We start from the raw sequence: 26,597 nt of genomic DNA on the forward strand, positions 1-26,597 counted from the left end.
ACTTGGGAGGAGTAGCTGAGGCAGGAGAATCACTTGAAGAGGCTGAGGCAGGAGAATCACTTGAACCCAGAAGGCAGAGATTGCAGTAAGCCGAGATCACACCACTATACTCCAACCTGGGCAACAGAGTGAGACTCCATCTCAAAAAAATTTTTTTTTTCTCTTATTAAATCTATTTCTGGTAGATGTTTTACACATCCTATTGGAGTTCTTAAACAGTAGTGTATTAGTCCATTTTCACACTGCTATAAAGAACTGCCTGAGACTGGGTAATTTATAAAGAAAAGAGGTTTAATAGACTCACAGTTACACATGGCTGAGGAGGCCTCAGGAAACTTACAATCATGGCAGAAGGGGAAGTAGGCACGTCTTACATGGCAGCAGATGAGAGAGAAAGTGTGTGCGTAAAGGAGGAATTGTCAAACACTTATAAAACCATCAGCTCTTATGAGAACTCACTATCCCAAGAACAGCATGGGGACAACTGCCCCCATGATCTAATCACCTCCCATCAGGTCCCTCCCTTGACACATGGGGATTATAATTCAAGATGAGATTTGGGTGGGGACACAGAGCCAAACCATATCAAATAGCAATTAAAAAAACAGTCACATAAGAAAAGACATTCTTAATAAAATACAAATGGAAAATGAAAAAAAAATCAACTCATAAACTTGGTTTAAATAATCAATTTGTATAGGATCTTAGTAAGAATACTGCTACTAGTAATTATTATCAAGCAACTACTGTGTCATGTACATTTCACACATTCTTTTAATTAAAAACTCTCCACTAACCCTTACAGTTCAGTATTATCCTTGTTTTATAGATGAAGAAAAGCCAAAGAGAAGTTATATAACTGGCAAGTTTCTCTGGCTCCCTGCCTGCACCATTGCTCACTAGATTGCATGGAGAGGGAGGCGGCTGGAACACCTCATCCCGTTGACCTCCAGGGAACTCAGGCACTTGCTTCCATGTCTAGAAAAACCGCAAACTAAGCTCTTTGAAGCATGAGCAAACCTTGCTAAGTGACACATGAATGCCATTTGGATACATATTCTAATCTTTCAAGTAGAAAGGACAGTCAGACTGCCTCACCTGTAACATCCAAGGGATCTGAGAACAGACATTCAGTCCAGGTGTTGAACATCAACCATTAAAGGAAAATCGTCAAAGAGAACAATGGCACATATTAAGAGAACATATTAAGAGGGCAAGATATATAGTAAACTAAGTTTTCAAGAAATATGTTATCATTTTTATGCTCACTACTAAAAGCTGTCCACTGTAGAGTGGACATACATTGCTACATACAGCAACTCTAGAGTGGACAGCTTTTAGTAGTGAGCATAAAAATGGCTTTATGTACTCATGTTCTCTGTGTAGCCGTACCACACGTTGCTACACAGGGAACATGAGTACATATAACCATTACATATACATACCTGTATGTATGTATAATAGTTATATATACATATGTACAGTATATACATGTATATATATTGAACCCTTGGAATTACCAACCCTTAAGGGATCAGCAAAGAGGAGGACTCAATAAAAAAGACTAGACTAGAACTAGAAGAGAGAAGAGCCCAGGGACAGTTTCAAGAAGAGTGCTCAACAGGGCCAAATGTGCAGAGGTCAAATAGAAGGTCAAGAAGTGCCCAGTGGATTTGGCAACCAGAGTCACTGGTAACCTTCAAAAGAACAATTTCAGTAGACTGTTAATGGCAAAAGCCAATGTACAGTAGGTTAAGGAGAAAAAAGGAGATAAAAATTCCCAACATTCCATTCATTCATCTATCCCGGTGTGTACAGAGTGATTACTGTGTGTTTGTTGGCAGTTACTCTAAAAAGAAAGCTAGAAATGAGGCTTTTAAATTTTTCCCAAGTACTAAGAGCTCTGTTGGCCTACAAAATATTCAGTGCTGTGATTCACTCATGTGTGCTTTGCATATATAATATAATACAAACTGTTAAAGATATTTTTAAAAAAATATTTTCACAGGCGTACAAGCGATCCATGATTATACCCACTATGTTTGTTTCTTCTCCACTCAAAGTTACTCATTCCCTGTAGCTGAAGATTGAGGCCCTGATATCATTTGGCCATTTCTGCTGGATCAAATGGTATCTTCTCAAAATGAAAGTCCTTCCACTTCGAGTACAGTGTCTGAACTCCAGTTGCAATATCCTCCACCACAAAACTTTCAATTTTTATAACTGGAATCTCAAATGTCTTGTACTTCACATGGATTCCCCAGTCATGGCTGCAGTTCTGTCGGGCACAGAATATCTTTTCTCTTTTATCAAAATTTGGAAACTTCTTTGGCTTGGGATGTGGTCTCCTCACAAAGCATTCCTTAAAAGCATCTCCAAGCACAGTGTAATGGCATTCCTACAGATAAAGGGATGGAATAATACACAAAAGAGAACATTAGAACCAGTACCTAATTGTGATTTAAAAAAAAAAAAAGAGAGAACTCCACAATAATCTGAGATGAAGAACAGGTGGGTCTCACTTATTTTACAATTGGAGGAAAACAAATATGGATTCACCTAAAGTCCAGAGGACGATCCATGCACCTGACTCCCTTCTACAGGCAGGGTAGGGTTGCAAGTGAGGACACTGGGCACCTCATAGAGAGGAAGATTAAGAAAGACCCAGGTAACCCAGCTTCTGAAGGTAGATACTTATTATTCAAAAACACAAGCGATGTTTGTTGAAAATCTGTGAAGCTGAAGTTCACCAGTGGCCCTAGCAGGCACAATCCAAAGGATACAGGGAAAATGACCAAGGTCAAGGTGCAATTGAAGAAGGTCAGGGACTAACGTGTTCACAGGCCCCACCTAGAGTCAACTTTAGAGTAAACGGCTCAAACAAATGCAGATCCAACATACTAGTCCCTCAGGAAAACATAGGGTCTAAAAGGGCCATTTTTAGTAGAATAATCACCCAAATTGGAGCTGAAAGGACCTTTTACGCTAAAGAAGCAGACTTAGAAAGGTAAGGGAACTTAGCAATATGACTCCTAATATGCTTTTTGCCCAAACAGCTGAGCTGATGAGAGATTTCTGCTTTCTGAAGATGAATGGAACACCCTGAAGTAATAACTCCTCATCTGAGCCAGCCCAGCCCCTCCACCGTAACCCCACATGCAAGACAGTTATACCCCACATTTCTCTTTGGAGATTTTTCTAACCCTTTTTTGGAAAGTTTTAAGAACAAAATATAAGGCTGCAATAGAAAGCCAACCTTCAGATGTCACATTTTACAAATAAGGATATATTTTCTTCATTATAGAAGTGATCCATAGCCCAAAAGGAATGTTTGGAAAACATAAAGTACTAGGAAAAGAGAAAAAGATCATGGAATCTCACCACCAAAATATTAATACATTTTGGTATAGTTCCCCTAGCCTTTGTTTTTCTGTAGAAAGGTAAGTTTTTTGACTTTCTCTTGACAGTGACAATGGTATTTGCTGCTGTTTCACACAGCTATAAAGTAGCATCTTTATAATTTTGTGTTCTGGTTACTTTTTTCCACATTAGTTTGTAAGCAGTTTTTCATTATACTACATAAACTTCATAATCTTTAAAATAAACTTTACTTTGGAACAATTTTAGATTTACAGAAAAATTGCAAAGATATCCCAGAAAATTTCTGCATACCCTTTGCCCAGTTTCCCCAAATGCTAACATTTCATATACCACAGTACATTTGTCAAAACCAAGATATTAACATCAGTACATTACTATTATCTAAACTACAGATTTTACCACTCTTTCTCTAGTCATATCCTTTATCTGTTCCAGGAGCTAATCCAGGACACTTCATTGCATTTAGCATGACTTTTTTTTTTTTTTTTGAGACAGAGTCTTGCTCTGTCACCCAGGCTAGAGTGCAGTGGTGCGACATCAGCTCACTGCAACCTCCGCCTCCTGGGTTCAAGTGATTCTCCTGCCTCAGCCTCCTGAGTAGCTGGGATTACAGGTGCCCACCACCATGCCCAGCTTATTTTTGTATTTTTAGTAGAGACAGGGTTTTGCCATGTTGGCCAGGCTGGTCTCGAACTCCTGACCTCAGGTGATCCACCTGCCTCAGTCTCAAAGTACTAGGATTACAGGCATGAGCCACCATGCTCGGCTTGACCACTTTAATGGCTTTTTTTAAAATGGCTGTGTAATATTAAGTGGCTGTACAGCAATGTTTTAAAACTATTTTTTTCTTTTTTTGAGCCAGGGTCTTACTCTGTCATCCAGACTAGAGTGCAGTGGTGCAATCATGGCTTACTGCAGCCTTGATCTCTCAAGTTCAAACAATCAGCCCACCTAGCCTCCTGAGTAGCTGGAACTACAGGCTCTTGCTACCATGCCCAGCTTTTTTTTTTTTTTTTTTTTAATTTTTTTTTTTTTGTGACGGAGTCTCTCTGTCACCTGGGCTGGAGTGGAATGGCGTGATTTCGGCTCACTGCAACCTCTGCCTCCCGGGTTCAAGCAATTCTCCTGCCTCAGCCTCCCGAGTAGCTAAGATTACAGCCGCTGGCCCCTACGCCCAGCTAATTTTTGTATTTTTTGTAGAGACAGGGTTTCATCATGTTGGCCGGGCTGGTCTCGAACTCCTGACCTTGTGATTCACCCACCTCGGCCTCCCAAAGTGTTTGGATTACAGGCGTGAGCCACTATGCCTGGCCAAAAACGATTTATTATTGAACATTTAGTATTTCTTTTTCACTTCTTAGCTTTTTTTCAAATACACAGATCATGGCCACAATAGCAATGGAAATAATAGAGTTTTACTATAAATATTTCACCGACAGTAAGCTTTAGCTAGTGCTAAAACATGACCAGGCACTTTGTAAAAAGGCAGCTTACCTCTATCACTCTTATGTCAGCTGTGTAACATACCAAGGCTTTGCACTTTCCGCAGAGCAGTTTTTTATTTTCCTTATCAGGTACAGGTTTTGGTTTTTCTTGACTATCTCTGATTAATTTTTCATGAGTCTGTATATGCAGAATCTAATGCAAAAATAAAGACCTCAAATATAATTTGAGTATAACACATATAGAGAGAAACAGGCACAGATAGATATATACATATACATGCACATATACAATCATTCATATACAACTTCCATGAACATATGGTACCTGACTTGGTAAAATCACAGATTTTATTGGTTCTCGTAACTTAATATTAGTCAATGTTTAATTGTGGCCTCCAACTAGTCTTTCAATTTCTTCATCAAAAATGCTCATAAAAGCACTAAAGATGTCCATAGAATAGTCATATGAACCATGCTTTCTACTTTAGTGTTTTGCAAAACTTAAAAAAAAGCAAAACCTGTACCAGATATACAATATGCACTGTTTCAGGCATAATTATATCCATTTGCAGGCACAAACCCAATGAGTGATACCAGATATACAATATGCACTGTTTCAGGCATAATTATATCCATTTGCAGGCACAAACCCAATGAGTGATACAGCAGGCAGAAGAGCCCCTGATACGGTTTGGCTGTATCCTTACCCAAATCTCAACTTGAATTGTTTTCATCTTCCAGAATTCCCGTGTGTTATGGGACGGACCCAGGGAGAGGTAATTGAATCATGGGGGCCAGTCTTTCCTGTGCTATTCTTATGATAGTGAATAAGTCTCACGAGATCTGATGGGTTTATCAGGGGTTTCCACTTTTGCTTCTTCCTCATTTTTCTCCTGCCGCTGCCATGTAAGAAGTGCCTTCTGCCTCCCACCATGATTCTGAGGCCTCCCCAGCCATGTGGAACTGTAAGTCCAATTAAACCTCTTTGTTTTCCCAATCTCAGGTATGTCTTTGTCAGTGGCATAAAAACAGACTAATACAGCCCTCAACATCTAAAACCTTTTTTCTCTCTCCCCTTCAGCCACAGGGAATATTGTTGCATATGTGTAGTATGATTGTATTCTAATTCAAAATCTAGTCCTTGGCTAAGAACATGGTCCAACTTAGAACCATGGACATGATAGTATAAAACTCTTCATACCAATAAATAGATCTCAAACTGAATGAAAAAAAAAAATCATAGATGCCAACACTGAGATGAGAAAGATTTTAAAGCCCCTAATAAAGATGCTTCGATGGACAATTATAAATACTTTTGAAACATAAAGAGAAAACATAAAGGTTCAACAATGAAATGGAAGACAAAGTTTAGAACTGAAAGATACAACCAAAATAAAAAGGTCAATGGATGGGCTTTCCGTGGCAGAATGGAAGGGACAAAGAAAAGAGTCAGTGATCTGAAAGAACAACAGAAATTACCCAATCTAAACAACAACAAATACACTGGGGGGAAAGCAAAGTCTCAAGGATCTGTAGGACTATAAAAAAAGATGTCATGGCACTGGAGTTCTGCAAGGGGAGAAGAGCAGGGCTTAAAAAGTATTCAAAGAAATAACAGCCAAATATATCCCAAATTTAACAAGCTACATCAACCAAGATTCAAGAAGCTGAACAAGGCCGGGCGCGGTGGCTCAAGCCTGTAATCCCAGCACTTTGGGAGGCCGAGACGGGCGGATCACGAGGTCAGGAGATCGAGACCATCCTGGCTAACACGGTGAAACCTCGTCTCTACTAAAAAAATACAAAAAAACTAGCCGGGCGAGGTGGCGGGCCCCTGTAGTCCCAGCTACTCCGGAGGCTGAGGCAGGAAAATGGCGTAAACCCGGGAGGCGGAGCTTGCAGTGAGCCGAGATCCGGTCACTGCGCTCCAGCCTGGGCGACAGAGCAAGACTCCGTCTCAAAAAAAAAAAAAAAAAAAAAAAAAGAAGCTGAACAAGCTCCAAACAGGATAAACACCTTCAAAAAACACTCTGAGACATGTTATAATTAAACTTATGAAAACTGAAGAAAAAAATCTTGAAAGCAGTCAGAGGAAAAAAAAAAAAAAAAAAGACATCTTACCCATAGGGGGAAATCAGTCTGAATAACAGGAGATTTGTCATTAGAAACAATGGAGGCTACCTGGAAGTGGCACAATATTTTTTAAATGCTGAAAGAAAAGAACAGTCCATCCCAGAACCCTAGACTCAGCAAGATGCCACCTTCAAAAATAAGGAAGAAATGAAGACATTCTCAGATGAAGGAACACTGAGAATCTGTCATCAGCAGATTTACCCTAAAATATTGGCTAAAGGAAGTTTTCTAAACAGAGGAAATGATAAAAGGAACCCTGAAACATCATGAAGGAAGAAAGAACACAGATTTCCTCCATGTCTTCTATGGAAGATTCTGTCCGTCCCACTGGTTTATGGTGGCGCCTCTCTATATCAGACTATGCTTTCAAGTGTCCCAGGTGGATCCAGACAGCCTAGATGCAAATAGCGTCCCTGTCACTTAGCAGCTACGTCATTTTGGGCAAGCGCCTCGTTTCTTTACATACAAAATGGGACGATAGCATCTGCTTCATGGACTGTCAGGAGATAACATGAGCTTATGACTGCTCAGGCCTGCCCAGCACAGGGTAAATGCCCATCAGCGTTGCCTCCCTCTGTTAGGCTAGTCTTATGCTAAGAGCCATGAAAATGTTATAATGGGGTGGCTTGTAGTTTTGTATTGATAAGGCAATCTCCATTCACTAGGGATTGCCTTATCAATACAAAACAACTAGCTACCCCCATTTTAATTTTTCTAGAAATATAGCTATTTTCATCTATTTATTATTTTATATAAACTCTAGAACCATTTTATCAAATTAAAAGTATATTTATGCTTTCAATATGGTTTGTGATACATGAATAAGCGAATTTGGGATGAATGCACATGTTTAAAATATTCAGTCATTCAAGAGCATGGCATTTCTTTTATCTTAATATCTCCCAGTAAAATTTATTTGTCCTCATTTCTGCTTCAAACTTTTCTGATTAGGCTGGTAGATGTAATGGTTAAACAGATGGGCTCTACCAACTCTGCCATGAACTAGCTGTGTGATCTACTGGCACTGAAGCTATTCAAGTCTCAGTTTCCTGCCTATAAAATGACATAGGAGGCACTACTATATGGATTGCTGTAAAGCCTATTGATGTAAGTAAAGCATTTGCAGGGACTAGTGGAAAGTCAGTGTTCTACATGCATGAGCTGCAGTTATTGTCACTGTGAATGGAAATCTCCCTCCCCCTTATATCTTTTAGTTGGTTACTGATCATACATAGATAATCTGATTCCCATACCACTTCAAATTCAAATTTGCTTTATATAAAAAAAAATTTAGATTTTTTTTTTTTTTTTTTTGAGACAGAGTCTCACTTTGTCACCCAGGCTGGAGTACAGTCGCACAATCTCAGCTCACTGCAACCTCCGACTCCTGGGTTCAAGTGATTCTCCTGGGTTCAAGTGATTCTCCTGCCTCAGCCTCCCAAGTAGCTGGGATTACAGGCAGGTGCCACCACATCCAGCTAATTTTTGTATTTTTAGTAGAGATGGGGTTTCACCATGTTGGCCAGGCTGGTCTTGAACTCCTGACCTCGGGTTATCCACCCACCTCGGCCTCCCAAAGTGCTGGTATTACACATGTAAGCCACCACACCCGGCTTCCTTTCCCCTACCCCCGCTTTTTGAGATAGATTCCTACTACGTTGCCCTGGCTGGACTTGAACTCTTGGGCTTAAATGATCCTCCCATGTAGCTGGGACTATAGGCGTGAGCCATCATGCCCAGCTAGACCTAGAATGTTTTGATTTAAAAAACCAAATATACTGGCTGGGCACAGTAGCTCATGCCTATAATCCCAGCCTGTAATCCCGACACTTTGGGAGGCCAAGGCTAGCATATCACTTGAGTCTAGAGTTCAAGACCAGCCTGGGCGACATAGCAAAGCCCCATCTCTACTAAAAATACAAAAATTAATGATGCGTGGTGGCACACACCTGTAGTCCTAGCTACTTGGGAGGCTGAGATTGCAGTGAGCCAAGATCACGCCACTGCACTCCAACCTGGGAGACAGAGTGAGACCCTGTCTCAAAAAAATAAATAAGAAATAAATAATTTAAAAATTAAAAACCAAACATGATTTCCCCTTCTCCACTTCTTGCCCCATCCCACCTGAAATTATCTTTATTATTTTTGTAAAAATAAAGGGTGTTCAGGCCTCCTGTTTTTAATCCAATTTTTCACTGTTGTAAAACTGCTACATTATATCCCATTATTTCCCTTTGGACAAATTTCTAGAATTGAAATACCTGGGTTATATGATACACATTTTCCTATGAGCAATTTTAATTTTCTTTTTTAATTAGTTTTTTCAGATATGGTTCTAATCACTACTTAAGCAGAATAGAGGTTACCAGGAAAGAAGGTGAAAATATAACCTTGCCTTTCAGGCATCCAAGTGTTTTAAAAATTCACTTATAATGGTATTCAATTATATACTGAAATTCAATTAAATACTAATAATCTCAAATATTTTAAGTGTTACTCTAGGCAATAGGTATAAATCCTAATAAGCTAAAACTATTATAGCTATACTTAAAACTAAGTAAAAATCAATAACTGGGTAAAGAGGCTCAACCAATCATAAGTCTATGGCATACTGACCTTCACCCATACAACCTAAAAAAGAAGCCTAGCTCCACACGGAGGTGGAGAAAAGCAAACTATCTTAATTATGTGTAGTCATGGGTACGCATGTTGGAAGTTCTTTGTTCAAAATGAACTAACTTTCATCCCATCTTTGTTCTCTGCTTCATGAGGAAAGAAAAGCAGCTTCCTCATTTTGATTTCAAATAAACCTTCACAACCACAACTGCCAGACCCTTCATCCTTATTCCTCCAGAATGAAACACCACCAAATCCTGAAGCGTCCACCAATGGAAATCAGTTCTTGGATACCTCTGGGCTGTCTACATGTTAAGATGGCTGCAGAGTGACCAGAGAATTCTGGGGCGGGGGATGGGGAGTGCTCTAGTGACAGCAGGCCACACGCAGACAAGGGACAGTGCAGCTGGGGCGCTGGGGAAGAAAGCAGTCTCCCAGTACTCTCTGCTCCTCCGTCTCCCTTTCCTGTTCTTGCAGATTGCCCTAAAGAGCTCCAAGCTTTTGCCCTCTCTTCTGCAGAGTTCCTTCCTTCCATTAAAACCCATATATAGGGACCAGGATGCTCAAACCCAAACCCCAAACCCTTATCAAAGCACCCACAAAAGGGGGGCTCACCCCTAGAACCATAATTCCCTTTAGTTTTAAGAATATAAGATTTTCCCTACCTCATTATACTTTTACTAAGCCTTTTTTTTTTTTTTTAAGACAGAGTCTCACTGTGTTGCCCAGGCTGGAGTGCAGTGGTGTGATCTCAGCTCACTGCAAGCTCCGCCTCCCTGGTTCACGCTATTCTCCTGCCTCAGCCTCCCAAGTAGCTGGGACTACAGGCACCCACCACCGCACCTGGCTAATTTTTTGTATTTTTAGTAGAGATGGGGTTTCACTGTGGTCTCAATCTCCTGACCTCGGGATCCACCCACCTCAGGCTCCCAAAGTGCTGGGATTACAGGCGTGAGCCACCGCACCCAGCCTTTACTAAGCCTTTGAAAGCAAATCCTTTCCCTTTGAACAGGGCAGCTGGGCCTGGTCATGTATTATAGGACAGGGATACCAACACAACTCAGGCCTCCCGGCTGCCAGTAACTCCCAGCTACACTGGTTATAGGGCTTCTTGTTCCCTACCATCTCTGCCTATCTATCTGTAGGTGTTAGGGGAACCCCAAATGCTATTACACAGCCTGATTCAACAGATATGTAACCCATTTCCTCCTCACCCCACTCCTTATCCTGGTGTGCTGGCTACAAAAGAATGCCTACATCTGGTCTAGCCTCTCTCTTCCTCAACAGACTTTTACTCTATTGCTTCTGTCACATGAGTCTAAGTAGCCTGTCACCTAGGAGAAGAGATAAACATTATGCCATGGTTATTAAAACTCGTGGTTTTAAAACATGTTTTGGCAATATATTTTACAAAATGGAAAGGTGGCTCAGTGAAAAGAGTATCCCATCCCCAGTAAAACTAAGGGAGGAACTACATAATTTCCCTGCAATTCTCCTCACTGAAAATGTGGAAGACGTGGTTCTGGATAACTTAATCTCCCAGCTTTAGGAAGAAAAATGTCTTTTAGATTAGTAAACACTGACAAAGTTGTGATTTGTGTCCTAAAGTAAGTGTTAATCTGCTTTCGATAATTGATTGTCAATACTTTTTGGAGCACAGAGATTATGACTTTTTAAAATTATAGACACTATGGAGTTGGTCTATTAAACTGTAAGGTTCATCTTCATGAAGTTAAACTATGTCTCACACGTCTATCCAATAACAGCTCTCATTTCTTGGGCATGTATTTTATGCCAGGCACTAAGAGATACAATGCATACATCTCATTTATCCTCATGACCACCCTGGGAATTAAATACTATTATGTCCCCCACTTTTTACACGAGGAGATCGATTATTTAAAAGACAGAGCAACTGCCTGAGGTCACACATCTTGCAAGTGACAGAACTGGGATTTGAACCATGGATTCTAGTGTTAAAGCTCTCCCCTAGCCCTGCAGTGACCATGCTTCCAGAGATTCTGAGCCTATGTAAATCTCTGCAATGGGTCTGGAGAAAGTGTAGGTATGTGTTTCTTGACTTTCTCCAATCTGATTTCATGCTTCTGTGTTATGGAAATTACAATGGAATGAAGGTTATTACACTAAGAAGTTGATCTGAATAGGTATGCCACTCCAAGGTATATATGATTGTCCACAGCTATAAAAAGACATTCTAATACCTGCATCATGACCTAGGAGCTTTTCTCTGAGGACTCATTGGAGAGAGAGAGATTTAAGGAAGAGACTAAGAAGAGCTGTTGTTTTCAGTACTAGGATATAGTCCTTGAGATGAACTGTCAACTACAGAAATCCTAGCTCAATTTGCCTTTTAGATCTGAAAATATAACTTCAGTTATTAGCACTATTAAATATAATCTAACCTCATTGACACTTAAAAACAGAATGAAGTTAATATTCGCTAAGTATAAACTTTTTGTTGTAACACTCTAAGCAATATGATAAAAGGTACCAACCATCCTCACCTTCCCTGATAGTTATTTATAGTCAGATGCTGAAAGAATAACATAGACTTACCTTTTCCCTAAATACTGCTTCATCCCATGTCTGAAGGCGTAAAATAGAGTCATTCATCATTTTTTCTTTGTACATGTTTATTTGTTCTTTTTCAATTACACCAGCATTACTAGTCAGAAGGAAGCACTTGCTACCTCTTGCTCTTCCTCTGCCTATCAGAAAATAAATATTTTAGTTGGTGTTTTTGACTTAAAGCTCTGATATAATCTGCAAATAGGTAAACAGATAGAGGTAGTCCTAAAATTCAGCTTTGGTTCACTGAATCCCACTTCCCAGGAAAGTTGAGCTATTAAAGAGTGAACTCATGAGGCAGCACTGCTTGAACCCAGGAGTTTGAAGTTGCAGTGAGCTAGAATTACACCACTGCACTCTAACCTGGGTGACAGAGCAAGACCTATCTACATGAACCCCCAGTATGACACTGTGATGGCTCTAAGATGAGCAATAAACAGGCCCTCCTTCGAGAACCTTCTAGACAATGAGGAAATAAGATCTCTTCATAACCAGCAAAACATAGGTGGAAAATTTTAAGTGTTATTACAAAGATAGATATAAAGGGTTACAGGCTTTATATATTCCAAAGAGAGATTTTTACCAGCTAGGAGGATTAGGGTCAGATGATATGGAGGCAGGGGAAGAGGTAAAATGAAGAGTAGCAGTACCTGAGCAGTTCCTTCAACAAGCAATAAATGAGGAAGTCAGGTTGGCGGAAGTGGATAATGAACAAAAGGGAAGAATGGATAATAAAGTTGGAAAGAAATGGGTGCTGGATTTTGGAAACTTTAGCATCAAGTAAATTGGGGAACCACTGGCGTTTCAATACAAGGAAGTGACATGATCACAGCTGTTTTTCAGGAAAAGTAGTATGATAGCTGTACTTATGGAAATTGGAAGAAGAAAAGGAAAAAGGAGGGAAGACTAGTTAGGAGACTAGTCTAGTCCAGGTGGGGCAGAAGAACTGTGGAGTATCCCTTCTTGAATACAGGGGGCCCTTCAGCCCACCAGCACCACCATGAAAGGTCTACAGGTTGACTGGCAAAGCTTCAATCCAAGTTGGAATTATTCTTCCATAAATATATCAGTCAATGCCAGGCAAGTGAGCAGCATCATTGTAAGAATCAAAGTAGAGTTTATGTTAGTGAACAAAACTGTAGCCACCTCGAAGGCCAATGATACTAAAGTGCACTGTGCCATTGTTTACATACTCAACCATGGCTCAGTAAAGAGAAAGGCCAGAATGACACATACACTTACAAATCAGTCAAAACAGAATCCATGTAGGAATGGTCTCAAAGCTTCTCTTACCTCTGGTTTGGATCATTTTGATGACATTGCCCACATACTCATACAGGATGACAAGATTGCACTGTGCAATGTCAATGCCTTCATCAGCAACTGAGGTGGCAATCAGAATATTGTGATCTCCATTGACTTTGAATGCATCCAATATACACTTCTGTGCTGGGAGGGTCATTCCTGTGTCAGAGTAAGAGGGCGTTATACAACTCACCAAAGAGGGAACTTCCCCCTTGAAAAAACAGTTACTAATTATGGAATGCTTATTACATGCCAAGTGCTGTGATAAGTACTTTATATCCATGATCTCACAACACACCTAGGCAGTGGGGTCTGTTTCTATGGCTGTTTCAGAGGGACATTTAGGGTGGCATCTAACGCTTAGACTCTGCCACAAGACTGAGTTCAAATCCCAGCTCTGGGGGACTTATTGGTTGTATGGCTTTAGCCATATTATCCAAGAAACACACTTGTTTGCAGAAATATCAACAGCTAATTGTAACACCTTTACATGTGTGTAAGAATTTATAGCTGACAAAACATTTTCACGTCTTCTCACCAGAGTGATATCATCATAAAGCCCTATAGGTCAACGGGTAAGTGTTCCGATTCCCCTTAACAAATGAGGGCCGTGCCAGGCGTGGCTCACGCCTGTAGTTATAACACTTTGGGAGGCCAAGGCAGGTGAATCACTTGAGCCTAGGAGTTTGAAATCAGCCTGGTTAACACAGGGAGAACCCATCTCTACAAAAAAATTTAAGAATTTGCTGGGCATGGTGGCACACACCTGTAGTCCCAGCTACTCAGGAGGCTTAGGTAAGAGAATCACCTGAGCCAGGGAAGTTGAGGCTGCAGTGAGGCATGATGGCGCTACTACACTCCAGCCTGGGCAACAGAATGAGACTATCTCAAAAAATAAAATAAAGACACAAATGAAGGGGCTTGAGGTTCCAGAAGTAAGGTAAGCTGACAAGCTAGCTATCAGCAGTGTTGGGCCTTGAACTTCAGTTTAAGACCCTAATAGTGTGCACTGTTGGGGTGTCGGCCTCCCCATACACAAACTAAATCATTTTCTGCCACACCCACCCACAATACAGTTGTATTATGTTTCTCTATGAAAAAGGCAATGCTGTCTGCTCACCAATCCTGTTTCTTTCTCCTGCTGGGGGCACACAGCTGAATTATACTTCCCAATCTAACCTGTCACTAATGGCATGTAGGCAGAGGTCATGTGTGTATCTTCCAAACCAGACCCCTAAAAATTGTCCATGTTCTTGTTATTTCTCATCAATGGATGATAAGGTCACAGTAGAGGACTTAGAGACCCCCTGTGAGCCATAACAAGGAAAGAGCCTGGGTCCCTACAATAAGTGGAAGAAGATGGAGCAGAGCCCCCACCCCTACCTATCTATACTTGGGAGCGTAAGTGAGCAGAGCCCCCACCCCTACCTACCTACACCTGTGAGTGTGAGGTATAACTTTTATTTTGCCCTGCCCCTGAGATCATGGGGGCTGTCTGTTAGAGCAATCAGATTACCCTGATTTGCACACAGCCTGTTCCTGGCTGCAGCTACTGGACTGAAATAAACATTTGAACTATGTTGGGCCAATGCAATTCTTCCCTCTTGGAATCTGAAATTGGGATTTGGAGACAGGTAGTAAATCAGGAAGGTGTGGGGCAGTCATGAATGGAGAAGCAGAGAGAGCAATCTGTAAAAGGAAACTATGAAGCAGATGTGCAGGATTCAGAAAAATTTCCAGTCCCAGTTGCAATTGTCCAAAGCCCGAGTGCACTTCCGGACTGTGGGTTCTATGGTAGACCCAATTATCCCTGTAGCAGCTACACCCCCTTGTGCTTAGACTAGCCTAAGTGGGTTTCTGTTAATTGGGGAAAAGAAAGCATCTTGACTAAAACAACCACATACTGCCTTCTAATATCCTATGATAGTGGAGGCTAAATTTAAATTGTCTGAATATGGTGTGAAGTTCGGATGTGATAATTACCCAGTTTGTGTGATCATGGTGGACACCCAAAATGGTGGCTCAAACAATATGCACACTTCAAACTGTGTGGATCCTAAAGACATCTACGTTTATCTATTAGTAGAATCACCTGATCTCCACTCACTGCTCACTGGGCGGACCCACCTCAGGCAGGTAGAGGAAGGTAATGTGTATTACTTTCCATTACCTAGCTGGCAGTGGACTCAGAGTTTGTGGAAAAAGATCCCTTGTGATTTTTGAATTATTTACTATTCAAAGTCATGAAAATTCAAATGCAGGCAGCTTTATTTTCAGAAAGGTGCTTAAAAATCAATCTCTAAACATTATTTTGATTTTACTTTTGAGCTTGCTTTATCCAGAATACTTTTTTTAAAGATACGTACTTTCTGTTATTTTTGAATCCATGTATTCTCAGTAAAACCAAAACCAAACAAATGATGAACATTGTGGACCATTATATAAAACTCCTGGATGTGAATAATAGCTAACATTTAACATATATTGAGCACTCACCATATGCCAGGCATTGTTCTAAACCAGGAGTTGGCAAACTTTTTCCATAAAGGGCTAGATGTATAGTAAATACTTTAGGCTTTGCAGGCCATGCTGTCTCAGCTACTCAACACTGCCATTATAGTGTGAAAGCAGCCACAGACAACACATACATGAATGGTCATGACTGTGTTCCCCCCAAAGATTATTTTATAGACAATGAAATGTGAATTGCACAAGCCTTTCACATGTCATAAAATATTCCTTTTCAAACAAAAATCATTCTTAGCTCAAGAGTCATTCATAAGCAGGCAGTGAGCCAGATTTTGCTAATGACATTAACCCTCTCAGCTAGGTACTCTTATTATTTTTCCATTTGACAGATGAAGAAAGTAAGTCATGAAGATGTTAGATAACCTACTTCTTCACAAAACAGGAAATTAAGAAATGGAAATTTGGAAATATACAAATTTAGCAAACTGAACTTTTGCTTATTTACATGCAGCTTTTTATAAAAAAGCTGTTCACAATTCTTCTAGCTTAACTGTGCAAGGAAGAGGATGAGACCAGAAACAAATTCAGCTAAAATTGTCTTAATTACCTGGTAAATCAAGTTTAACCCATTCGATAAAAGCTATGGAGTTCACACTGATAAACTGAGTGAAGAAAATACTTCAGTGGTTTCCACCTCACAGTTAACAGAATTTATAAAAGCTCCAACTGGCTAGGCACGGTGTTTCACACCTGTAATCCCAGCATTTTGGGAGGCGAAGGTGGCAGATTACTTGAGGCCAGGAGTTCAAGACCAGCCTGGCCGACATGGCGAAATCCTTTCCCTACTAAAAATACAAAAATTAGCTGGGCATGGCGGCATGCACCTGTAATCCCAGCTACTTGGGAGGCCGAGGCATGAGAATCGCTTGAAACTGGAAGGTTGCAGTGAGCTGAGTTCGTGCCACTGCACTCTAGCCTGGAAAACAGAGCAAGACTCTGTCTCAAAAATAAAATAAAATAAATAAAAGTTCCAATTTTTTCCTAATGTATTTCCAGCCCAAATCTTGAGATATATTTTTCTATGGCCAAAACAATTTATTTTCACTATCATCATCTACTAAACAATGAGCATCTCTGGAACAGACATCATACGTGATTAATTTCTTAATTTATTCATCTATTCAGTCAAACATTTATTCAGTAATTATGGCTTGTCAGATAAAAATAATGATTAAAAGGTCCATTTTTATCCACAAGGAGCTCATATTTTGTGGAAGAAAAATATAAATAGGAAGCTATAATTGAGTGTGATGAGCACAGAAAGGATGCTATAGGAATGTGGAAGTAGGAGATCTCTACCAGTTTTTGGAGGTTGGGGAAGGCTACATGGGAGAAGCACAATGCCTGGCACAGCATAAGTTATAAATAAATGTTGTTGAATGAATGGATGAATAAATGAACAAACCAATAAGAAAATATTTCCTGAGTGTCTATGTGTGGAGAAACAACAAAGTTTGAAAATCAAGTAGGACTCATGTTGGAGTCAGATCGCAGAGTACTTTGAATCCCAACCACGAGAATACGGTGTTAGACCTCATTTGGTGAGCCACTTTTTTTTTTTTTTGAGACAGAGTTTCTCTCTGTGGCCCAGGCTGGAGTGCAGTGGCGCAATCTCGGCTCACTGTAAGCTCCGCCTCCCGGGTTCACGCCATTCTCCTGCCTCAGCCTCCCAAGTAGCTGGGACTACAGGCACCCGCCACCAGCCCTAGCTAATTTTTTTGTATTTTTTTTTAGTAGAGACAGGGTGTCACTGTGTCAGCCAGGATGGTCTTGATCTCCTGACCTCGTGATCTGCCCGCCTCAGCCTTCCAAAGTGCTGGGATTACAGGCGTGAGCCACCATGCCCGGCCTGGTGAGCCACTTTTTAAGACCCGAATCTACTTTTCATATTTGTGATATTTAAAAATTACATGAAGGGAAAGTGCGAGGGCGATAACTGGGGACTGACAGGGTGGGCATGGGAGGGTGCTTATTATAAACAACACTAAATAGGAAGACTTGTCAGCGCCAGTCACTGAGGGGTGGGGGGCACAGCTGTGAGGTGGTCAGGATGAGGGCAGGCCACCTAGGATCCTCCCAGATAATAACATAGGCAGCCTGTTACCATTTGATCACTCTAGCTGGATTTCAGAATTGTCTGCTTGGACTTTTTAAAATTGTAAAATACATAATACACACGAAAGCTATGCATATCTACTGCTTAAAGAATAACAATAAAACAGAAACAGAACATTTCTATTTCCAGTTAATCTTAATCTATTGGTTGAAAATTTGAGCAGGATAATAATGCACTCAAGCATGACTTAAAAAACATCCCTGGCTTTGTCTGTAGGACATATGAGAGGAGGCAATGTCTACAAGAAAAGAGACTGGAGTGGTTTTTGGCGTTTGAGCATTGTGATGGCTTTTTGATGCATTAACTTGGCTAGGCCAAACAACAGTTCCCAGCAATTCATCTAGCTACAGCTCTGAAGAGATTTTATGGATGTGATTCAAGTCCCTAATCAGTTGACTTTAAGTCAAATAGAAAAAGAGTTCATTCCAGGTGGGCCTGCCTAATCAGGTGAGCCTTTTAAAAGACAGCTTAGGCCTTCTCCGAGCTCAGAGACTCCAGACAGCTCATGCCTGTGGGGTTGTAGTCTGTTCCTGATAGTCCCTTCCTGACTACCTGTCCTACAGACTTCAGACTTGCTTTGCCAGCCCAATTGTGTAAAATAATTCCTTGCAAGAAATCTCTGTATGTGTGCATATGTGAGACACATGCCTCTCATATATATGTATAATCACCTACTGCTTTTGCTTCTCTGGTTAAACCTTGACTGATACAAGCATTAAAACAGAATTTGAAATATATATTAAATATATATTAAAATTTATATTTATTAAATATTCAATATTTAATATTGAAATATATTAAAACAGAATTTGAAATATATATATATACACACACACATATACATATTCTTAAATGCATAATCCACTAAATCTAATTCACTATATATAAATACCTGTGTTCTGATTTGTTTTGCCACGTCCAGTCAATATGCCAGGTTTTAGAAAACTGAGTTTAGGATTTCCTTCAATCCAATTTTTTAAAGCCTGAAAATGAAAAGCATTTATCAATTGGACACTCCTTATAAATCATTTGTACTAATTCAATATTGAAATACATGCAAAAAGAAAAAAATTTAAAGTTAGTATATGTACAGTTTTCAGACTGACAAACCTGAGAAAAAAAGCATTTTGGAATTGAACTCTATGTAATAATTAACTAAAATGGCATAGATCTCTGTGACCTGATATGGTTTAATCTCTAAGACTTTTTTTTTTTTTTTTTTTTTTTTTTGAGATGGAATCTTGGTCTATCACCTGGGCGCAAGTGACTCTCCTGCCTCGGCCTCCCAAAATGCTGGGATTACAAGTGTGAGCCACTGTGTCCAGTACTTAAAAACTTTTGAAATTCCAGTGGTTTGTTGCTAGTATGTAGAAATACAGTTGAATTATGTATATTGATCTCATGTCCTGCAATCACGCTAAACTCACTTATTCTACATACCCACTATTTTGAACTTTTGTTTTTTCTCTTAAAAATGTCTTAGAGATGGCCAGGTGCGGTAGCTCATGCCTGTAATCCCAGCACTTTGGGAGGCTGAGGTGGGTGGATCACGAGGTCAGGAATTCAAGACCAACCTGGGCAACATGGCAAAAGCCTGTCTCTACTAAAAATACAAAAATTAGCTGGGCATGGTGGCACACGCCTGTGGTCTCAGCTACTCAGGAAGCTGAGGCAAGAGAATCACTTGAACCCGGGAGGTGTAGATTGCAGTGAGCCGAGGTTGTGCCACTGCACTCCGACCTGGGTGACAGAGCGAGACTCTGTCTCAAAATTAAATAAATAAATAAAAATAAAAATGAGCTGGGTGTGGTGGTATACACCTGCAGTCCCAGCTACTGGGGAGGCTGAGATGGGAGAATCACCTAAGCCAGGGAAGTTGAGGCTGCAGTGAGCTGTGATCACACTAGTGTACTCCAGCCTGGCCAATGACAGTGAGACCCTGTCTCAAAAAAAAAAAAAGTTTTTAAAGTACCATTTATAATAGCATCAAAAAATTAATACCTAAGTATAAGGCTAACAAAATATGTGCAGAATCTGCTGAAAATGACAAAACACTGATAAAAGAAACCAAAGAACATCTGGTTAGTCCACCTTTAAGGTAGCCCTCAATGATCTCCACCTTCTGTATTCAGATCCTCGTGTAATCCCCTCCCCTGAGTGTGAAGGGGACTTACTGACTTGCTTTTAATGAATAAAATACAACAGATGCAATGTGGCATCATTTCCAAGATGAAGTTATGACTGTGGCTTCCAAATTAGATACCCTCTATCTCAATCTCTGGGATCACTCTTTCTAGGGGAAGGCATCTGCTGGTCTGTGAGGTGGACGTGTGGAGAGACCCACATGAGTGAACTCAGAGGCTCTTCAGCCAACAGCCATATGAGAGGAGTTTGGAAGTTAAGCTCCCCCAGTCAAGCCTTGAGTCAAGCCATGGCCAACACCTTCACTACAGCCTCATGAGAGATCTTCAGCAACACCCAGTTAAATTGTTTCCAGATTCATGGCTCATAGATGTTTCTTGTTTCCAGACACTCAGTTTTGGGGTAATTGTTCCTCGGCATTATTTAACTAATATGGAAGCCATATAAAGAAAGAGATATACTATGGTCATGGATTAGAACACTCAATATTGTCAAGATGTCATTTCTCCCCCAATTTTATCTTTATGTATTTTTAAAAATATTTTATTTTTTCAAGACCAAGTCTCACTCTGTCACCCGGGCTGGAGTGCAGTGGTGCAATTTCAGCTCACCACAGCCTTCGCCTCCCAGGTTCAAGTGATTCTCCTGCCTCGGTCTCCCAAGTATCTATGATTACAGGGGCAAGCCACCACGCTAGGCTAATTTTTGTATTTTTAGTAGAGACAGGGTTTCACCATGTTGGCCAGGCTGATGTCAAACTCCTGACTTCAAGTGATCCACCCGCCTCAGCCTCCCAAAGTGGTGGGATTAGAGGTGTAAGCCACCATGCCCAGCCTCAATTTTATGTTCAGATTCAATAAAGTCCCAGCAGACTTTTTCATAGATGTGGACAAGTTGCCTCAAAAATGTATATAGAAAGGCAAAGGAACATAGCTAAAAATAACCTTTAAAAAAAAAATTGGAGGACTCACATCACCCCATTTCAAGACTTACTATCAAGCTACAGTAATCACGACAGCGTGGAATGGGTGAAGAGGTATATGTATGGATCAATAAACAAAATAGAGAATCCAGAAACAGATCCATGCAAATATAGTCAACTGATGTTTTCAGAAGTTACAAAGGCAATTCAATGAAGAAAAGATCGTCTTGTCAACATACAGAACTGGAACAACTGAATGTCCACATACAAAAAGAAAAAAAGAAAGCATCTCAACCAATACCTCACGCCTTATACAAAATTAATTTAAAATTGACTGCAGACCTAAATGTAAAATGTAAAGCTGTAACACTTCCAGATGACGACATAGTGAAAATCTTTGTGACCTTAGGTAAGCAAAGGATATTTAGAGATAATACCACCATAGGCAAAAACCCATAAAAGAAAAAACTGATATACTGAACTTTGTCAAAACTCAAAACTTTCAATCTGCAAAAGATACTGTCAAGAGAATAAGCAGACAAGTCACAGACCAGAAGAAAATATTTGCAAATCACATTTCTGACAGAGGACTTTTTTGTCAGACTATAGAAAGAATTCTCAAAAACTCAATCAAATGATAAACCAATCTTTTCAAACCAGAAGATCTGAACAGACACCTCACCAAGGCAGATACAGATGGCTAATAAGCAGAAGAAAGATGTTCAGCCATATTACTCATTAGTGAAATGCAAATTAAAACTGTAGTGAGGTATCATTACCTACCCATAAAATGACTAAAATTTAAAAAGTAAAGAAAGGAAGAAATTCTTGCTCTACAAGTATCAATACTTATAATTAGAGTGATTAACATAGTGACAGCACGAAGCCAGGTTCCAAAACTTTGGGAGGCCAAGGTGGGAGGATTATGTGAGGCCAGGAATTCAAGACCAGTCTAGGCAACATAGCAAGACCCCATCCCTACAAAAATGAATAAATAAATTAGCTGGGCATGGTGGCACATGACTATAGTCCCAGGCATGGTGGGAGAGGGGGCTGAGGTGGGAGAATCGCTTGAGTTTGAGAGGTTGAGGGTGCAGAGAGCCATAATTGTGCCATTGCATTCCAGCCTAGGTGACAGAGTGAGACCGTCTCTAAGTGAAACAAACAAACAAACAAAAAACACAGTGAGGAGTATTAGTGTAAGGATAAACATATATTCAGAACAGAATAGAGAACCCCAAAACAGACCCCCACATACACATATATGGTTTCCTGACCGTAGAGAGAAAACAGCTTTTTTTTTTTCTTTGACACAGGTTCTACCTCTGTTGCTTGGGCTGGAGTGCGGGAGTACACTGTCATGATCACTGCAGCCTCAAGCAATCCTCGAGCCTTAGCCTCCCAAGTAACTGGAATTACAGGTGCACACCACCAGCTAATTTTTCTTTTTTAAGAGATGAGGTCTCACTATGTTGCCCAGGCTGGTCTTGAACTCTTGGCCCAAGCAATTCTCCTGCCTCGACTTCCCAGACTTCTGGGATTACAGGCGTGAGCCACCATACCCAGCCCAATCTTTTCAATGAACAGTGCTGAGTCCATTTGTTATCTACAAGGAGAAAAAAAGCTTACATCCACAAGTGCTCTGGTTTTCACAAAGAGAATTGTGATTGTCTCTGGGTTTAAGTGGTACTCTTCTTGTAAGATGAAGCGGAGGTCTTCAAGTTTAGGGTTCTCATTGCTGGGATCCCTGGAAACACTTTCTAGTTCCTGCAGTTTTTCTGCAAATGGGAAACATTTTATAAATTTTATAAATGGCTAATAAATTCTAAAAACTTAGAACACACTGTGACTTTTAGCTATCGTTCAAACAGTTAATCTCTACATCTTTGACCAGAATGTTTTGAGTAGTAACTGCTGATTTAAGTTGGTACAACCTTTTAAGAGGCAATTTGGCAATATCTATCAAAACATAATACACACACATCCTTCGATCCAATAATTCTACATCTAAGAAGTTTGAGACACAGTTATATTTAGAAAATTATGGAAGAGGTCTCCAAGGATTTCACTGTACCACTGTTTAAGGTATAAAAGAAAAACAGAAAACCTAAGTGCCCAACAATAGGAAAACAGTTCAATAGATCATGGGCTATGCATCTAATATTAATAAAATGTGGCTGTGAAAATCAATAAGGGAGTTATGTACATGATATATATGATACCAAAATATTTTAAGGTTAAAAAAAATCAAGGTAAGGACACTATGTTCAGTATGGTCCCATCTTTAAAAATATAGTTAGGCTGGGTGGGGTGGCTCACACCTGTAATCCCAGCACTTTGGGAGGTTGAGATGGGTGGATCACCCTCAGGGGTTCAAGACTAGACTGGTCAACATGGTGAAACCCCGTCTCTACTGAAAATACAAAAATTAGCTGGGCATGCTGGCGGGCGCCTATAATCCCAGCTCCTCAGGAGGATAAGGCAGGAGAATCACTTGAACCTGGGAAGCAGGGGTTACAATGAGCCAAGATCTCACCACTGCACTCCAGCCTGGGAAAGAGAATGATACTCTGTCTCAAAAAAAAGAAAAAAGAAAAAAAAATACATATAGTTATAAAACAGGGATGTGTTATAGCCAGATCATACCAGACTATGGGACTATGGGAATCAATTGTGGTTTCTGTTTTATTGTTTTTTTGTTTGTTTGTTTTTCTTGAGATGCAGTCTCCTGTCACTCAGGCTGGAGTGCAGTGGCACGACTTGGCTCACTGCAACCTCTGCCTTCTGAGTTCAAGCGATTCTCCTGCCTCAGCCTCTCAAGTAACTGGGATTACAGGTGCGTGCCACCACATCTGGCTAATATTTTGTATTTTTAGTAAAGATGGGGTTTCACCATGTTGGTCAGGCTGGTCTTGAACTCCTGACCTCAGATGGCCCACCCATCTCAGTCTCCCAAAGTGCTGGCACTACAGGTGTGAGCCACCATGCCTGGCCAATTGTTAAATTGTATTACTTTTTTCAATTATCTATGCTTTTGAGGTTAGTTACATCTATTGTATCTGTATGGTAGAAATACTATAGAATGATGTGCTGCTCATCTCTTTTTAACACTAGTTCAATGACATCTTGTTGGTAGCCTGGAATTCACTACAGTGGAAGCAGTTACACCATGGAAATCAAGAAAACACAAAAAATCAGTGCTGGATTGATTGACTGAGACAAGGACTCACTCTATCACCCAAGCTGGGGTCCAGTGGTGCAATCTCAGCTCACTGCAACCTCTGCCTTCCAGGCTCAGGTGATCCTCCCACCTCAGCCTCCCATGTAGCTGGGACCACAGGAGCATACCACCACGCTCAGCTAATTTTTGTATTTTTTGTAGAGATGGGGTTTCGCCATTCTGCCCAGACTGATCTCCAGCTCCTGGGCTCAAGTAATCTACCCACCTTAACCTCCTAAAGTGCCACGGTGACAAATGTAAGCCACCATGTCATGCTTAATTTATGTTGAGAGTTTAGACTTATGAACATGATAAAAAAATGATAATACAGATTAAATTTAGCAATTACATTGTGAATAGCACAAAATATGGAGAAACAGTCTCCTGGTTTTTGAAAAACTATTATACAATTCAGCAAAAAATTGCTTGCATCATTGGCAAACGAGTGAAGTTCCAACATACACCTTTGTTGTTTCATTTTCATCTTCTAATATTAACGAAACTATATACTAACAACCATATCAGAAAGAACCACACTTCTTTATCATTGCAACCCTTGGTTGGCCATGTATACAAAAAATCTGCAAAAACCACCAAAAGCATTCTATGAGAATTAATTGGCTATGTGGATTTTATAATAAAGAATAGTCTATTTTTATTATTATTTATAAATTGTGGGTTGCATACCTCCTCTATATATAAAAAAAAATAAGCTTTTGTACATATATATGCATACATTTTTTTCTCTAGTGAGTTGTTAAATATTTACCAGCAAAGCACTGGTTACATGTATGTACCAGTAAGTATATACAGTAAGTATTTACCAGTAAGTAAATACTTAGGTATAGGCCAAAAAACCCCAAATTACCAGTAATTACCTTTGGGAAAAGAATTCAAAACAGGGAGAAGCAGCTTTTTTGTTTAATATCTATTTTTTAATCATATGCAGTGGTGAGATTATGTGCCATTTTGGTTTCCTCTTTATGTAAAAATATATATAGGCCAGGCGCAGTGGCTCATGCCTGTAATTCCAGCATTTTGGGAGGCAGAGGCGGGTGGATCACTTGAGGTCAGGAGTTCGAGACCAATCTGGCCAAGATGGCAAAACTCCATCTCTACTAAAAATACAAAAATTAGCTGGGTGTGGTGGCACACACCTGTATTCCTGGCTACTCGGGAGGCTGAGACATGAGAATTGCCTGAGTCCAGGAGGCAGAGGTTGCAGTGAGCCATGATTGAGCCACTGCACTTGACCCTGGGCAACAGAGCAAGACTCCATCTCAAAAAAAAAAAAAAAAGTATATATAAATTATAGTCTTTTTAATATAATTAAAACACTTTTTCATATTTTTTAAACCTTTATAAAATTACTAAAAAAGAACATTAAACAAAAAGAATGCTACTGTCTGTGAACCATATGGGAAACACCCTTTGCAAATCCTGTCTTTCCTTCTTCTAAATAGGGAATGGTATAAGAAACAGACTCTTCCCATAGGTACTAGATTTCATTGAACCTAAATAGTCCTACCATCTCCATCTTCCTACATCCAGGACAACTCCCTAAGCATCCCCAAGTTTATGTATATTAAATACAATACATGTTTGTTTTGCCATTCCAGTCACCAAGAATGCTACTGTGGCTTCCTCCTCTGAAAACACCACCCACCTTCAAATCTCTGAGTAAGATCTTGCTCAGTCTCATCGAATCCTGCTGCTCGGACATTGCTGAAGAAGTCTTTCAGGTAATCCAAAGCATCTTTCACTCGTGCATGCTCACTGATAATGAGGGCATCATTATATTTCTGTTGAAAGTAAAAACTGTCTCAATATGCTTCCAATGTCAACACATTCACTGTATTCAGGTTCAATTCATTGTATTTAAAGAATTAGTTTTAAGAAAACTTTTCTTTTCAAATCTATTCCAACCTAGCTTTTTAAAAATGAATGGCCTCTAACAGTTCTGTAACAAAATCTTTGAACCAAATAGTGTTAAAAAAAAAATCTCAATTAGCTAGTAACATTAATTATCATCACTTTGGATTATTGAATTTTACCTTAGAAAAGAAAAACTACATGAAAAACACATATCCAAATTAAAAAACAATAATGAAAGTAAATCAACTTCTACATCAACCTGCCTCATAATTCCGACATTTCACTTAATTTCTATTTACATCTGAAGCCATCACTACATTCTCA

At 40.0% G+C, this 26,597-nt stretch overlaps 1 protein-coding gene across 4 annotated transcripts in view; it reads right to left on the reverse strand.

Moving 5' to 3' along the window:
- Positions 1-674: 674 nt before the first annotated feature.
- The window catches only part of DDX58 (DExD/H-box helicase 58), a 72,567-nt gene continuing 46,644 nt past the window's right edge, over positions 675-26,597 (reverse strand). For all 4 annotated transcript variants that reach the window (XM_003911615.4, XM_009188651.3, XM_031654298.1 and 1 more), the window contains 7 exons: positions 26,065-26,200; positions 22,808-22,956; positions 19,007-19,097; positions 13,458-13,628; positions 12,153-12,304; positions 4,876-5,019; positions 675-2,398 (listed from right to left, as the gene is read on the reverse strand). In XM_003911615.4, coding sequence (XP_003911664.1) covers positions 2,102-2,398; positions 4,876-5,019; positions 12,153-12,304; positions 13,458-13,628; positions 19,007-19,097; positions 22,808-22,956; positions 26,065-26,200 — 1,140 coding nt within the window. In that variant the 3' untranslated portion in view covers positions 675-2,101. The remainder of the gene's footprint in view (positions 2,399-4,875; positions 5,020-12,152; positions 12,305-13,457; positions 13,629-19,006; positions 19,098-22,807; positions 22,957-26,064; positions 26,201-26,597) is intronic.

This window comes from Papio anubis, chromosome 13, assembly GCF_008728515.1.
Source record: "Papio anubis isolate 15944 chromosome 13, Panubis1.0, whole genome shotgun sequence".
NCBI lineage: Eukaryota > Metazoa > Chordata > Mammalia > Primates > Cercopithecidae > Papio > Papio anubis.